This window comes from Bicyclus anynana, chromosome 3, assembly GCF_947172395.1.
Source record: "Bicyclus anynana chromosome 3, ilBicAnyn1.1, whole genome shotgun sequence".
NCBI classification, from domain to species: domain Eukaryota; kingdom Metazoa; phylum Arthropoda; class Insecta; order Lepidoptera; family Nymphalidae; genus Bicyclus; species Bicyclus anynana.
In genome coordinates, this window is record NC_069085.1 from 17,984,009 (window position 1) to 18,002,107 (window position 18,099).

Here is an 18,099-nt window from a genome sequence, read left to right on the forward strand (position 1 = left end):
TCTGTCAATGTTCTATACCCAAAGATCTTACCTCGTCGTAGCTGCCGTTCTCAGTGTTCTACCAATGTACTATACCCAAAGATCTTACCTCGTCGTAGCTGCCGTTCTCAGTGTTCTACCAATGTTCTATACCCAAAGATCTTACCTCGTCGTAGCTGCCGTTCTCAGTGTTCTACCAATGTTCTATACACAAAGATCTTATCTCGTCGTAGCTGCCGTTCTCAGTGTTCTACCAATGTTCTATACACAAAGAACTTACTTTGTTGTAGCTTCCGTTCTCGGTATTCTATTAATGATCTAAGTACAAAGATCTTACTTTATTGTAGCTGCCATTCTCGTCGTCGAAGCCGCAGTTGTTGGGCAGGTTGGAGCGCGCGTGCACCTTGTTAGCGTCCAGCCCCAGGAACCAAACCTCGGGATACTTGCGCACCTCCGTACGCTCCCAGTCAGTCAGCCGGTCGCTGTACACCTTGAGGATTTCTGGAAATACAACATTAACGAGGTCAACAACATTTTAGTATAGAGGAACTCTTTGTAATAGTTAGGAGTTAGAGATCGCCCGTAGAAATGCTATCACCAGGCTTACGTTTACCAAAAAGCCGTTGTTTAGCAACCACTCAGACAGGTCAATCATCATTGGTATGTTTAATTGTACAATTAAAAATTAATATACATAAAATATCTTATATAATTATTATAATAATGATAATAAACAACATCTAGGAAGATGGTATATCAAATTAATCGCGCATATAATGGAACGTAAACGTAACCTTCCCTTCCCGCACTCCTCTCTTCCCCGCACCTATCAATCTTTCATTATTTCCTCGTCCTGTGACCAATTAAGACAAGAAAATTCAAGAACGCTTAAAACTATTCGTTTTCTTTTGGTGTGCTCAAAGTGTCAGTGACAATAAACAGCTGCTCATCATCATCAAGTTAATCAATAAAACCGCTAGGAATAAGAGAGCGTAACGTGGAGAACGAAGAAGAAAGAAAATAGAAGCCATTAAAGGTCAGTCCTTTCAATTCATTCTTCATATCCTATCCGAGAAGTTTTCTACAGTCCACTGCTCTTAAAAAACAATAAAATAAATTATTTACGCTCCAATCATCATTAATCATTATCATCAATATTTACCAATGGCCTTTCTCTGCTGGACATAGGCTTCCTGTATGGACTTTCAAATACCACGTTCTCGAGCCGCCAGCATCCAACGGCATTGTGTAACCCGTTAGTCGTTGGTCCACCCAGTGGGTGGTGGACCAACACTGACTGCCCTATCTGGTGCTTCGCACATTCGCACCGCCATACCAGTTTCTCGGGGCTAGGCATAGGCTCTTCAAACTATGTGCCCTGCCCATTGCAACTTCAGATTCTCGATTCACTATGCCATGTCGATGACGTTTATGATTTGATCGCAGAGAATCTCCAGCTGAGTGACTCTGACTCCTTTTTCTTTCTGAGCCCTTTTATGAGGCCCATACGCCCATACCTGTACGCCTTACCACTTCCATGAAAATCAAACAGTTTTCCTTAGATACTCTAAGATCTCTCCGTCATCGCTTGCCAGTAAAAGTCAAAAGTATTTCTCACTTCTGACGAGAATAATTTACCAACATTTACCAACGCAACAGTTCTTTTTTATTACAATAAAACTAATTCATAAACAAAAACAACGCGGCAGTCCACGTTTCACAAAACAAATACCTACCTACCTAAGTAACTAGGCAGGTAAGGAAAACGAAGCAAAAACGGATTGAAAACACGGAAACGGCACGGAGAAATGTATTTTTTTTTCCTTCTGTAATTTTTGCTATTCGTTTAAAGATGTCACGCGGCAGGTCGGCATGACGCGACCCGACCTTGACCCGCAGAGATTGGGCCCTCCCTAACCCGTCATCTCAACTTGTATTTGAAGATCCATTGTTAATTTTCCAAGAATATGTAAACTACACTCCCGAGCAATATACACCGAGCATATAATCATTACCAGTCTATTTTAATGGCCAACTACAGGGCAGGTCTCCCTACTTATTGGTACTTATTGGCGTGGTTCCTGTTCTTGTAGGAATACAGGAATAAAATATAGCCTATAGCCTTCCTCGATAAATGGGCTATCAAACACTGAAAGAATTTTTCAAATCGGACCAGTAGTTCCTGAGAATTGCGCGTTCAATCAAACAAACAAACTCTTCAGCTTTATAATATTAGTATAGAAGTATAGATAAGGTATGGAGCTGTTACCCACGACGATGATCCACGCGGGTTGGCGGACTTATGGTCATGTCCTGTAACGACCACTATCAGTATGTTAAAGACAATGACCGGGAATGGCTTAACAATTTCCTAACTCTGGGCTGAGAATTTATATCGAGAAATTTTGCAGACGAGAGATAAGCTCAGTATTTTATAGCTCGACCCCGAACTCAAACCCAGGACCTCGTGATCCAAAACCACAGCACTGGGTCAACGAGGGTGTTAGTAAATAATAATAATACTAGTAGATATCTCTTTCGAAAATATTTCATCATCATCATGTCCCTTTTAACAGGGCGAGCAACAAGTTAATAACAACCATATACTATTAATTTACAGGATTCGAACCAACGACCACATTTAGCTGAACAGGTTAAACTCAAAACACAACAAAATCTTTTGCCTATAATTTGCTTTTTAACAGAGCATAGAATTCCATTGATCTAGCTAGACTATTAGTATACTAGCTAGATATATAAGATAAGCTTATACCTAAGGCAATTAATGATTTTTTAAGACATTTTTATTTTTGTAGCAAAGCAATAGCTACCGAGAAAATGCCCGGGAAAATCATGCCTCGAGGCTCTCACCCCTGACCCATGTCAGACGAGCAAACCCTTCGTAGAATTCTATTTAAAGCATTATTAAGTTCAATGTTGACGTAATTGTCTTTCGATGCTTTAGTATCCAATCTTATACAGAGCAATAGAAAAGAAAACGTAGTTAAAGGAGACTGTTAATTAATATTCTATTTTCGGAAGATTTGGCTTTGATTTAGTTAGATATTACGCTTATTAAGACTATTATAATACGGGAGCAACAATCAAAGACCGCGTCGGTGACACACCTCATTTATTACCAAAGTACCCACATACAACTAACAAAAAATTTACTTATACAAAAAAAAAACGCAAACAATAAGAATAGTAAACAAAAAATAATGAAAATTATAGGATAGATCGTCCAATACAATTTGTCTCAAAATCATACGGAGATACAACTAATTTATATATCAACATGCAAAGTAAATTTAGTTTTAATAAACGAGATAAAACGTAAACTTAACATTTTCCATATTTCCCAGTAAACCTACCGGCACGTCTGGGGCGTGTGCAAGATTCGTCTTTATCATTATTCGGAGGCGGAAATGGTTCAGCAGTGTCGCATACATTTACACCAGAAGTATTAAGTACATTCGTACCTGACGGCGCCGAATCGACGTTGGAATCGGGTTGACCCTCCTCTGGCTCATTAAACTCGTTAGAGACGGTGCTTTCAATAGCAGGAACGGAACAGTAATGAAAAATATAAACAGGCGTTGATAAGATAGCAAAGCAGAAATATATAAACTATCTCCTGTATAAAAGTGGTTGCTAAGCAACGATTTTTTTATAAACGGCTTTCGATATCTCATTAAATGCATTTCCGCTCCTTTTCCTTCCGCAACCCAAACGCCGAAACAGAATAACGGTTCTACAGAATATCTAGAGCAATAGTACAGTCTACAATATTGCTAATTTATTTTCATAGGCGGTATTAAATTTTCAAGGAAATCGAGGCTAGTGTAACTGCAATATCTTACAATAATAATATTTTTTATCTATAGTAGGTATTAGTAGGTATTTCAATATTTTATGATGATGAGTTTACCTCGTCCCTCTCAAAAGTGCTATACAAGTCCAATAAGGTAATTGCTCTGAAGGTATAGGTACTATATAGGCCTTAGTGTGTCTGGGCTCCCAGCCCGCAAAGCTCCGAATTATCTGGGGACCCATCCAATAAATTCACCACGGGCTTCTACCTACCATTACTTATGGAATTCAACTCTTACTGACTTGAATTCCATAAGTAATGCTAGGTAGGTACCAGTAGCGAAGGCTGAATTTTTTTCGCAGGTAAGCCGTTCATGTGGTTTTTTACTCTCATGTCTTTTTTGGCCGAGTATACGTTAAATTATTTACGTCCCTAAAACTCGTGGATTTTTAAAAGGTAACCCGATAGGAATCTGGTTGTTAGGAACCATCGCCCCTGGTAGGTACCGACCTAATCATAAAACAGTTTACCCACATAATAAAAACATACAACATTATGAGACCTTTATAACTTTGTGAGAGTCGAGAGATATTTAGAAAATAGATTAATAATCTGAGATATTAATGATTATATTATTACTATAATTCTGAACTTCAGACTTCCCCAAAGAGATCCCGTCCTTGACCGCAGTCGAGATGAGATCTCCCGCGGGTCATGAAGTCAATTTCAGCTTGACGACTCTGACGCTCGTTAATGTTTCACGCCGTTGCTAAAGCTTTTGTTACTGGGCTAATGCGCCTTCAATTATACAAGCAATACTACTACTACTACAATAATATTACTACGAAGCTGAAAGTTACCATTCGCTGTATAATATTCTTTAAGTAGTTTACTGAAAACCAGTATATTATAACGCGACCGATAGCAGCGAGAGGAAACATCTGAATCAGGTCCCAGGACTTGTGACCTTAGGTGTAAGCTCAAATGATCCTTTTAGAATACATTAACACCTACCATTCATTTCCGTACGTTCGGTACACAAATAATTTGTAAATTGAGATTATGTTATTTTTTAAATCAAAATTAAAAAATTAAATAAAAATTAAAAAAATAAATAAAAATTAAAAAATAGACTAAATAGTAAAAAAGCGAAATCAGAAATATAGTTCAGATAACTAGCTGATTCAAAGCTTACATTGTTTTTTTTTTAATTATTAGGTTCTTTGACATCTTATTTCAAGAAAGCAATGAATAGCAAACAGGGATATTCCTTATTCTTACGACACTTTCGGAATCTCATATCAGTTGCAGTAACAATGTCATCTCGACATTATTTACGACTAGCTTACTACAGTGAACACGTGGCGTAGACTCAACTCAAAATTGAGAAGGCAAGAATCCTTCTACTACATTCATAAAGAAAAAATAAAACAGATACCTACTCGTAAGTACGTTTATGTTATACTAAAACAAAGTAGTTTGAGAAGAGAGTTTTATGTCCTCAACGGATCAAGGTGAAGATTGTCAAAATCAAAATCAAAATCAAAAATCATTTATTTCAAGTAGGCTCAGTTTACAAGCACTTTTGACACGTCAGTTGACTATTTGTAAAGATTCTACCACCGGTTCGGAAGGCAGGTCCTGCTGAGAAGATACCGGCAAGAAACTCAACAGTTGCTCTTTTGAAAAAGTCATACAGTATTATAATTTACAATTGATAACAATAACTGTTTACATTTCTTATAGTTTTACTTCCTGTGTGAAGGTGGAAGCTGATCCAACGGCCTCCAAGCATCTTTATCATTAAGGAACTCATCAATGTTGTAGTACCCTCGACTAAGTAAATGTTTTTTAACACATTGCTTACAGCTATGCTTTGGCATCACAGTCTTGGGGATCTTATTATAGAAGAGTACACCCAAACCTACAAATGATTTTTTTACTCTTTGGAGACGATATGCAGAAATAACTAACTTATGCCCGTGTCTAGTAAGACGTGGGTTTAGATCTCCTTTTCGTTTGTACAAATTAATATTTTGTCTTACATATACTATACTGTTATATATATATTGACAGGCTACTGTTAGTATACCTATTTCTTTAAACTTTTGACGAAGGGACTCGCGTGATTTTAATTGATATATTGCTCGAATTGCTCTTTTTTGAAGTACAAATATAGATTGTATATCGGCAGCCTTGCCTCACAATAAAATACCGTAAGACATTACGCTGTAAAAGTACGCAAAATAAACAAGCCTAGCTGTATCGACATCAGTAAACTGTCTTATTTTTCTCACGGCAAATGCCGCTGAGCTAAGTTTACCAGACAGTTTTTCTATATGAGCACCCCACTGTAGTTTACAATCCAAGGTCACTCCCAGGAAAACTGTGGAACTCTCCATTTCCAGTGATTGGCACAGATATAATGTTAATGGAATCTACTCGGGTAAAACCACGGGTCACAACCAGGGAAATATACAAGTAATTATTATTAGCGGACGCTGAATGGGGCCATGAATTAGCCTTGTGTTAATCCAGAGTATAATCTACTTCCTTTTTAAACTTCAGCCAAATCGGTTCAATCATCAACATCATCATCTCAGCCGATGGACGTCCACTGCAGGACATAGGCCTTTTGTAGGGACTTCCAAACATCACGATACTGAGCCACCTGCATCCAGCGAATCCTTGCGACTCGCTTGACGTCGTCAGTCCACCGACCAACACTGCGCTTACTAGTGCGGGGTCGCCCATCCAGCACTTTGGGACCCCAACGTCCATCGGCTCTTCGAACTATGTGCCCCGCCCATTGCGACTTTAGCTTCGCAACTTGTTGAACTATGTCTGTGACTTTGGTTCTTCTGCGGATCTCCTCACTTCTGATTCGATCACGCAGAGATACTCCTAACATAGCTCGTTCCATCGCCCGCTGTGTGAATCGGTCAATAGTTGCAGCATATATTGTCAAAAATAACCTTTCGCCTTTAAAATATAATTGCGGTACAGTCGCTTTAAGACAAACCAACAAAACAAATAAGTCTATAACGATGCGCTAAAAACAATAATACCACCTCCGGACGAAGTCTTAATAAACTGAGGTTACGCCAAAAATGTGCACAAAATTTAATGGAATTTAATTTAAAAAATTTAATAAAGTAAAATTTTCCTGTGAAATGTTGTTTTTATTCCACGGCGTGTATAAAGCTTGTGATAAAAACTAGTGCACGAAATTAAAGTACCACCGCCAGTGAATGCAGTGCTTCATTCAAAGTACTTACTTATTACCCCCTTGGGAAATAAGGTCAGGGTTTTACGTGCTATTTTTTCTTTATCCACCTAATTCAAAGTTTATTTCCAACCTTACAACATAAAAAAAAATCGTCGTCGTCGTCGTTATCAACCCATATACGGCTCACTGCTGAGCTCGAGTCTCCTCTCAGAATGAGAGGGGTTAGGCCAATAGTCCACCACGCTGGCCCAATGCGGATTGGCAGACTTCACACACGCAGAGAATTAAGAAATTCTCTGGTATGCAGGTTTCCTCACGATGTTTTCCTTCACCGATTGAGACACGTGATATTTAATTTCTTAAAATGCACACAACTGAAAAGTTGGAGGTGCATGCCCCGGACCGGATTCGAACCCACACCCTCCGAAATCGGAGGCAGAGGTCATATCCACTGGGCTATCACGGCTCTTAAATATATAAAAATATAATATATACAAAAAAAAATACATAAATTAAATTCTTTTAATACTAGTAGAAGGGACTCATTTTTGCCGCCAAAAAGATCCGAAGCGTTATTGCTGTAATTACAAGCCTCTTGGGCTTTATGAGGCTTAACAATAGAACCTGATTCGAAGAGAACAGAGTTGGTCAGGGCTTAAAAGATGGCACAGACAGATCACCCAGCGGGCAATGGCGCCAACTATGCGAAAAATTTAAAAAAAAATCAGGGAAACTATGAAACCAGGTAGATGTCACGAGCAAATCGTCGTATGTACCTATGGAGACACCTAATTCCCAGTTAGGTATACGCGGTAACTAATGGAATAAACTCTCCAAGTGTCAGAGGAGGGTAGCTCTCACAAATAGCCTTCGGGCAGTGATGGAGTGGCCCGTGACCTGCTATGCATGAGCGGTTTAAAACCATAGTGTTTGGAAATCCTTACGTCAAGCAGTGGAGGTTAGCGACGGATAATGATGAGGATATAATGATGAATCAAAGTCAAAGGTCAACTTATTCCTTAAATACTATTTTACCTACCTGCTGAAAAAACATGTAGGTAGTAAGTAATATGAACAGGTACCAGGAAAGTATGAAATGGTCGTATGTATCGAGTGACCTGATTCCCAGTTAGGTATACGCGCTAACTAATGGAATGAACTCTGCAAGTGTCGGAGGAGGGTAGCTCTCACAAATAGCCTTCGGGCAGTGATGGAGTGTCGCAGCCCGCCCGTAACCTGCGATTTGCGAATCCTTATAAAAGACTGCCGCTAAGTGCGATCTATTCACTCGACTGTGAAAGAAGTCTTTTTTTCCTCTATTTGTCCTGAATACTAGAGAAATACTTTTATAGAATAATATTTTTTGGGTCACGTACTTCAAAATGGAGAAAAGAAATCTTAAAAATTCACTTCCGCTCTTTTTTCTTCTGGTTCTTTTTTTTTAATTATAACAATATTTGCCATTGCCATATCTTTTTTATATGACAAAACTTACCTTATCCTTATCTGTTGTGTTGATTGAGTGTTTCCGAAAATTATTTTTTTGAGGTTACTTTAGAGAATCGATTTTTCGTTTATAGCCCCCGGTATGAAAAAAATATGGCCAGTAAAATTCGATGAACGAAAGACAGCGTTACGTTTTATGTGCGTAACCTATTCTGCGCACCTTGCACCGTGCGCTGCCGCTAACTGCGTGCACATGAGTTCAGGCGCGCGCGCTAGCGCGTCCGCACGCATGTGCACGCTGTTGGCGGGCGCGCTCGCCGTGGCCTGCTCCTCCTCGGTTGCGCACTTTTCACTTTTCAGGCGTAGGTATTGAGACATACATAGTGTATGCTGCGGAGCAACATACACTTATTTAGACAGTCGATCAGAGGGCCTAGTGGCAGTTTGATACTGTTACTATCGCGTTAACGTAAACGCGAATTTCTAACTGACAAATCCCACTAGGCACACTGAAAGACACACACTTTTTTTTTCGTTGGTCTAAACTTACCTATCAATATTAAGGCTCATACTAGGAGGTATACTCCTTTAAACAACTCAACAACGTGCAAGGTTGATAGGTCCCTTATGTTCAACTGCCGCTCTCGAATAACTTTATTTCTATTCAGCTCCCCTTCTCCCATGCCGAAATAGCAAATTAAAGTTAAACGATCAAACTAGCAATTCTAATACGAGTAGTAATTAATATTAAATACTAAATTAAACTTCAATTAGTACGAGTTATTGAGAGTCTAACGAAGTTTTCAAGTTGGCAAAGTTGTTTAAAGGATAAACGCAAGGCCTATAAGGCCGCAAGGCTCAATACAAAGACAGATTACGAACTGCTTTCCGATAAAGACTCTCTATTGTACAAAGCGTGGAGTAAACTAATTAAGTTGTTGTACCTATATAATGAAAATTGGAATATACCTACAGCAAGAAGAACAAAATATCATTGAGCTTTTGGTAGTTCAAGCCTCAAGGTCAAATGGGGAAATACGTTTAACTTCATCATTATAAGCCCACTGATAATTATGTAGCTTAGGCCCACCACGCTGCTCAAATGCAAGTAACCTATGGTAAGAAGTAAAAAGTGACCTATGGTAGGAGAAGAGCATGAGCTGACAAAATTTCAGCTTGTACAAAATGACGAATGTTTGGCTGTCACTGGCTCTTAGTCTATATAGTAGGTTAAACCTGCCCCTGTAGCCAAGTGTCTTCGTCGATTCTCTTTCTACGATCGCAAACGCTTCGAAAACTAGAAAAATGTATCTTGAATGGCATTTGCTATCGACAGGTCACGTGAACAATATCTGTGATTCCCATACATTTTTCTGGTTTTCAAAGCGTTTGCGATCGTTCGCCGATCGCAGACGCACAGAATCGATGCTACTTGGCTACAGGTGCTGACTTTGGCGGAAACGTAGGAATCATTTATTCGATAGTTAATAGTTAATTTTAATTTATTTTAATTTTGTAGTTGTAGTTATATTTCCTTATATTTTATTTTTATAATAAGTTTAGCTAATTTAAGTATTATCTTCATTAATAAATACTTTCCCATTTATTCGATGCATTTTATTTTAGAGTTTTATTGCTTAAAGTAGAATGCATTTTATTAAATAGTTCTACAAAGGTGCACAAATGAAGTGGAGGTTGAACAAGAGTGCTTTAAGTGGGTAATACAATTTTCTCGGTGGACTCTATCGGAAGTTTTGGTAATGTTGCCTTTGCCTTACTAAAGCATGACATGACCTTCGACTGCTTAAACTTAAACGTAGCAAACTTAAAACAGTAACGGAATTAATGACATGGCACTGTTCACTAAATAAACACCTTTCGGTTCTAAGTATAACCGACAGTCCTCTGTGCAGAGCATGCATGAAGGAAGAGGGAACCCCGATACATGTTATGCTTAGATGCAGAGGTGTATCTGAACAACGCGCAGCACACATTGGATCTCCAGCAACACTCCAAGAGGCGTTCGGCGACCTGGGTGGCCTGCTAAGCTTCTGGAGCGAGCTCAGTTGGCTGAAAAGGACCTACGCACAACTGCCAACCCTAGGCCCAGGAAAAGAAGAAGAAAAGAAGAACGGACGGACAACGATGGACAATAGACTATATTTGATCACTTTCGCCCTAATAAGACTAATTATTCGATAAAAATTTGTATGAGGACTACATGAAGAAGAAAGAAAACCCACCACCTCCCATGGCCCTTTCAACCTCTCGGTAATTTGGGCCGAATCGAGGGAGGGCGAACCCGGTACTTGCTCTTTGCGTGTTCCCGGGACGCCTTCTTGACTCCCTACAAGTTATTTTCTCTTTTCGCTCCTTGTCCCTTGATACTCACTGTCCCCGTTCTGGGGCTGGACGACACACGACGTTGAGATCCGCTTTCCCGCCGCGGTCTATGCATCACCTTCGACCGGTGGTCAACGGTCCAGAGCGCTCCGCCTCGCGTGCCACCGATGCGCGAACTCCCGTAGCTTGCTGAAGTTAAGAAAGAAAAAGGTTACCTGAGGGGGTGAGCGCCGTGACGCGCGGGGAGGGTAGCTGGGCGTTGTGGTTGTCGTCGCGCGGGGGGCTGGCCACCGCGCCCTCTGCGTTGTTGTTGACCGGCGCGGCCCGCTCGCCGGGGGCCGCTTCCAGTTGCAGCTGAAACAGACGCGTTTCGTCAGACACGGTGAATCTGACACACATTTCGTGAGACACGGTGAAGCTGACACACACTTCGTGAGACACGGTGAAGCTGACACACATTTCGTCAGACACGGTGATGAAGAAACACGATTCTTCAGACCCGGTGAAGCGTGACACCTTGCGCGCCTTTAGATATTTTTAAAACGGTCTAAGACCACGGTTCGCTATGTTCATAATTTTGTCCGACTCGCAATACACAAACTTAGAGCAGTAGATTCAAAATTCATTTATTTCAATTATGCTTAGTTTACAAGCACTTTAGAGAAGTCAAGTAACGCCACTGATTAACACATAGTTTCTCAGTGCCCACAGCAGTAACTCGTCCGCCGCACACTACACGATTGGTGTAGGAAGTAGTGAGGGAAGTAAGCAGAGACGTTGAGTGGCCACGTTACTCGTCCTGCCGTTTGTCCTGCTCACAACTCCAAATTTTGTCGGCGCGAGCGTAGATCAAAGGACTAATACGGGGTGTCGCGATAATAATACACCCAAATCGAGCAGTGTAAACAAACAAGGCAACAGCGCGACAACATCGCGGCAACTTCGCAGAAACAGCGCGATAACATCGCAGCAACATCGCGGCAACATCGCGGCAACATCGCTGCAGCGCGAGCTACAGCGCGAGGAGTATTAATTGGAAGCAAGCAAAAAATCTACAACAAACTCAACCGAGCAACTCAACTCAATGCAGCCAGTATTCTTGCCACCATTCCACGTGGGCATGATTTGTATAGTTATTCATCATCATCATCATCATATCAGCCGATGGACGTCCACTGCAGGACATAGGCCTTTTGTAGGGACTTCCAAACATCACGATACTGAGCCAACTGCATCCAGCGAATCCCTGTGACTCGCTTGATGTCGTCAGTCCACCTGGTGGGGGGTCGGCCAACACTGCGCTTACTAGTGCGGGGTCGCCATTCCAGCACTTTGGGACCCCAACGTCCATCGGATCTTCGCACTATGTGCCCCGCCCATTGCCACTTCAGCTTCGCAACTCGTTGAGCTATGTCGGTGACTTTGGTTCTTCTGCGGATCTCCTCATTTCTGATTCGATCACGCAGAGATACTCCTAACATAGCTCGTTCCATCGCCCGCTGTGTGACTCTGAGCCTTCTTATCAGGCCCATAGTTAGCGACCAAGTCTCGGAACCATAGGTCATCACTGGCAACACGCACTGTTCGAGGTATAGTTATTAGGATAAGTTAACTTAAGTTCCTTATTGTATTCTTTCTCAATAAAAAAAAACCGAGCATTATTTCAACAATAGCTGAAATAATGTTCGGTTGAGCTAGAGTTGCCAGTCTCGGATTGCGACAAATCAATAAAAAATAACATCACGCTAATTTCCCCGGGGCTCTGGGTTTCATTTATATCTTAATACATTGTTACCTTAGTAATATCGCTGAAGGTAATATCGAGAAATAATCAACAAAACAAAGATTATTATCTCGATATTTTCTTTGCCAATATAAAAATCAACTCTAGTGCAACCAAATAACAACTTTATTATGTACCTACAAAAGGAAAATATTGCGTATCACCGTAATGGTAATTTTTTTTTTGAAAATCGAAGTTTAACGTTAATAAAATGTATTCATTAAATCAGTCTATTATTTGAATTATAAAATGAAACAAATTAAATTATAGACAAATTAAATTAATTACCATAAAAAGATTTTGAGGACCGATACCTATCAATTATTGTAAACTTTCAAATTAAAAAAAATTAGGAACTCACAGCTGTGCTTCTTTATACTATTTTACAGCCCTTACAGCCATGATTACGTTCTTTATTTAAATTCGCTTTTTTGCTTTTTTGTCTATGCAATAATCTTACTTGTTTTAAAAACTTCGTCGAACAAAACTAATAAAAAGCGAGTAAAACAACACAAAATATCTGTCTGATGAATCTCCTAGACAGTAGACACAAAAAGTTTGTAGGCACCTATTTCCCAACCTTGTACCTATAGCCGCAAATTGCACTATAAAGGTTGCATACGCCTCCCCAAACTCCTAATTAGCTGGACGGCAGAGGGAGGCACTTCGAAATAATGGGTCCCAAAGTTACCATAAAGTTGGTTTACGTTTGCGACGTCAATAAGGCCACCCTAACGAATGAAACCCCAAAATGACCGGAGAAATTGCCAAGGAAAAAGAAAAACTCAAATGAAATCAGCATAAATAGAAAATTGTGCTTGAAAATATATTTATTCTCCTTTATTTCGCCCTATACAAATTCTTTGCAGGTTTTCTATGATTTTAAATAAATGAAAGTCGTGTTTACCTAATATCTTGTCAACAATAAATTATTTTTTGATTAACTGAACTATTATTTTATTACAATTATGGTAATGGTGAGACAAGTGATAGCCTATATATCTTCTAGCCTTCGATACGGAGAGCGTAGGTTCGAATCCGATCCGGGACATGCACCACCAACTTTTCAGTTATGTGCCTTTTATGAAAATAAATATCACGTGTCTCAAACGGTGAAGGAAAAACATCGTGAGGAAGTCTGCAAACATGCGAGTTTTATTAATTCTCTGTGTGTGTCTTCTAATTCGCATTTCACCAGCATGGTTGACTAAGGTCTAACTAAATCATTCTGAGAGGGGACTCGTGCTCAACAGTGAGCCGAATATGGGTTGTTATTGTTAATGATAATATTATAAAGCTGAAGAGTTTTTTGTTTGTTTGATTGAACGCGCTAATCTCAAGAACTACTAGTCCGATTAGAAAAATTATTTTAGTGTTAGATAGCTCATTTATCGAGGAAGGCTATAGGTTATACATTATCTCCGTATTCCTACGGGAACGGGAACCACGCGGGTAAAACCGCGCGGCGTCAGCTAGTTGTTAATGATGACATTTAATGGTAGCGAGCACTAGTTTTTTAGCTAGGGTAGGCACAAATTGAAAATTCCTTCATACAGGTTCGTGATGAGTCTTCGGGGTAGGCAGTTCGTTTCGCATATATGAGGCGCACAACGTCCCCAAGCTCACTAGTACGACGCCCACTGCTACGCCGCAAAAGTCTGAATCAAGCCCGGATTAATCTATTTATAACTCGACCCTTGTTAAGGGCTGCAGAGTTCGTGTCGTATAAAGGACGAGCCCTAGACGTGACGTCAGAGTTACGCGAGGCAGGTACTTGGCGCCTAAACAGTAAACTCTACGAATATACTTTGTTCTGAGACTGTTTGGCTGAGGATCCCAGACGTATTCCTAGAAAATTGAGACCGTCTGTCGAAAGAGCGTGTGAATGTATGAATACCTACATGTACAATGTATTAATTATGTGTGTGTTCTCAAATCTCATTCTTTCCTCATTTAATAAAAAAAATTATGGTTCCTACATAGAATTTGGACCGAGGTGCCTTTGCGAGGTCTCGAGGATCTTACCCCCCTAGCCAAGTGGCAAGTCGATCGCTAACGCTTCGAAAACTAGAAAGATGTATGGGAATGACAGATCTTGATCACGTGACCTGTCAATAGCAAATGTCATTCTTAACTATCCAAGAAACTATCGCGTATTTTCCTGGGCATATTATGAGAATTGAGAAACCAAGCCTCCAGTCGCTTGTCAGGTTCGTGGCAAATTTTGGAAAACACTATTAGAAGTGGAACTTTAAGGGTAGTACCTACCTTGGTACCTACTTGAACTTTTAGCAATACTATGAAATTAAATTATCAAAATTAACAAAACATAATTTGTTTCAAAATTTTTTTTAAAAATTCATTATTAAATTTTTGCGGTTTAAATATATGTATAGGGTTGAAAAAAGCATGAAAGCTTGCCCTAATGTTCACGTGGTCAAAGTTGCGGACACAGACCTTAGTCCGTAGAGCAAGTTAGCTTAAAATTACATCACTGGACAATATCGACATGTCACGTGGTCAGGTTGTCAATCGGATCTGTCAATCCAACATTTTCTTAGTTTTCGAAGCGTTAGCGTTTATAGACAAAGAATCGACGTGCCACATGGTTAAGGCCTCTGTGCTGCCGTAGGTGATAATAAGTTCAATAGAAATTGAATTCAAAGTTCAATCCTGAATAGGTCGTAACCTACATGGCTCGTACAAATATTAAAGGTCAATCTGTCTGGATACTCTGTGGATATAATTGTTTTGTTGGTTTTTGAGTTTGTTATTAGGTAGTAAGTTTGTTCAACGTGGTTGATATTAGTATGTGGGTTCTCCTTATTGGATAGAAGCAGACATGTTTAATTTTGATGTTTCACTCCAAAGGAAATCTTCTTTTGGGGTTGTTGACTCTATAATAAGTGCAGACGCTAGATCTTGTTCAGTACAAATAATTTGTGACACACACAAATGCATTATTTGAGGCAATATGTGAAAAACTCATGGATATGACCAACATCGAAATAGTAGCACTCTGTAACGATGTTGTTGATGTGAAAGTCCTTTTTTTCTCTGTTGTAAAGTAATTTGGTACTTAAATAAAATTACGATCTAGCCTACTTAAGTGACTAATTAGTAATTTAAGTTTAACCTAAACTTATAATATATTATTACTATACTTAATCTTAGTCTTTCACTAATTAGTACGTCTTTAGATCGCTTTGTTCACGTGATCTTCCATGTAGAACTTAACACTACACTATCACTAGTCACTAAACACTAACTCAAAGGATTTGGTCCGCTTAAGTCTGTATTCGTAACGTCGAATGAAACAGTGTGTGTTTCGAATTCGTCTCTATCTATCTTTATATAAAGTATCATTTAAGAAAGAGAGATAATAATATACCTACTTGTACATGAAGCCCTGTAAACTATAAACAATACTTCAAACCTTCAAACTGTGTTTTCAAAATCAAAAGAAGTTGAAACAAAAACGCTTTCTTTTATGCAAGGAAGCCTTTCGTCTGATCCTTTGTAACGATTTGAAAGAGTAAAAATAAAAACGACCAACGAGTTGGTACAAACGCGTGACGGTGATCTAAAGACAATCGTCAAGGTATGCTACAATCTAATTTTCCAAGTAGAGATAATAGCTCTAAAATAAATCATGATAGCCCAGTGGATATGATCTCTGCCTTCGATTCGGAGGGCGTAGGTTTAAATCCGGTCCGGTGCATGCACCTCTAACTTGTCAGTTACGTGCATTACCAAACCAATATTTTCGCTAACTATCATTGGAAACTTGGTTTAAAAGGAACCTAGGTCTATTTAGAGTTTAGCTAATTTCTGATACATTTTAGAACATTTAAGAAAGCTTACTTTTAAAATTTATTTTTTTCCAGGGGCGTAGCTACCGCGGTGTTTACCGTACCAAAGATACGGGGGCCCTCGGACTAAAGGGGTGTCTGGGGACAAGGGGACTTAGGTGTGAAAGCAAAATTTAGTAAAATGTACCTAGGTTATATCCACAATCTCCCTTTTTCCCTGGTAAAGCATGCGCCCAAAAGTTGGAAACATTCTGTATAGGTTAAGTCACTATCATATTTACTCGAGCATTTTTGTTTCTTTTGTCTGAATTCCCTGAATGTGAAACCCTTCATTTGCGCCCCCCAAAAACTTTGATAAAGGGCACGTTTCGCCACTGTTTATTACATTGTGAAATTCGACTATACGTCTTTTTCTACTTAGTTGAGCACAAACTTTTCAATAAGTTTGAAAGGGAAAGAGGAAAAAAACTGAAACAATCGTAAAAGAAAACACTAGCACCTTTCGTTACGCAAAGAAGCCTTTCGTCCGGTCCTTTGTACAACTCGCTACAATAAAAACAAGCCAAGTGCCTGTTGGGCTCCACACAATGTAGGATTTTGTAGATAGTATACACTATGTATATTTGAGGGACAATTTACAAGCTTTTTCACTACTCTTGCTCAAAAACACTGTCATATTACTACTCCACAGCGGGGCTAAACAAGCATTTTAGCCTCTAGGGGCTAAAGTAATTTTGTTTTTTTTTTTATTCTTGTCTGTTAGGTACGAGTACTAGCCAAGTAAGTACTAGCCTACTATAAAACGGAGGAGGTTTTATTCGAAAATAGAATCATTATAGGTAAGGCCCTAATTGTTTTGAAAAATAAATAAATTGGATGGAATTAAATTGGAACGAAATTCAGCGCTATTGTCAGTGGAGTGCGTTTATTTTTTTATTTAATTTTTATTGAGTTGCGAATAGTGCGAGATTTGAAGACATGGGACATCCTTTACGGTGTAATCTTTGCCTTTTTCTCATGTAAAAAAATAAAATTAAAAAGCGAGAATTTAAAAAACAATTGGCGTGAATAATACACACTTGATTTTTTTCAGAAATTCATTGTAAATTTGTGACCGTAACTTACATATTTTTCAACAATAATTGTTATTGTTGTCTTCATCTAGTGAGAATGGTGATCCTAATTTGGAGATGGATAAAATGTTCAATCTGTTACCATCAAAGTCGAGACGCATTTACTTAAATACTTACCTACGATACCTACGAAAAATTTAATAAGTGAAGAAAACAACAACGAATGGATTCACTTACGAAAGGAGTTTTTTAAACTAATATCTTAGACCGATCTGACTTAAATTCCGACTTGAAGTCGGAAATTATGTTACTGGGTAAAAGCATCTCCCTTAATATCCAAAATTGTAAACTTTGTACATTTAATTTTCAATTAAAATAAATCATTGAATATTGTACTAAACTGTTTTATTTTCTCGCAATCGTAGTGAAAAGCAGAGTGTAACACGTGGGGCTAAACCCATTATAAACTCGGTTTCTATTTAGGCGGCCCTCGCCTTACGTCTCGGGCCCTGAAAATACCTCGTATATAATGGGTCTTTTTAGCCCCTTGTATAACAATCTACTATTTGTTTAATACGAGAAGATGATGTTTGTAGTTTGTGCTAGATGTTATGATGTAG

At 39.2% G+C, this 18,099-nt stretch overlaps 1 protein-coding gene across 2 annotated transcripts in view; it reads right to left on the bottom strand.

Moving 5' to 3' along the window:
* The window catches only part of LOC112047942 (dual specificity tyrosine-phosphorylation-regulated kinase 2-like), a 55,485-nt gene that overhangs the window by 30,643 nt on the left and 6,743 nt on the right, over nt 1-18,099 (bottom strand). For both annotated transcript variants that reach the window (XM_024085262.2, XM_024085261.2), the window contains exons 2-3: nt 11,027-11,165; nt 317-480 (exon numbers count right to left, since the gene is read on the bottom strand). In XM_024085262.2, coding sequence (XP_023941030.1) covers nt 317-480; nt 11,027-11,165 — 303 coding nt within the window. The remainder of the gene's footprint in view (nt 1-316; nt 481-11,026; nt 11,166-18,099) is intronic.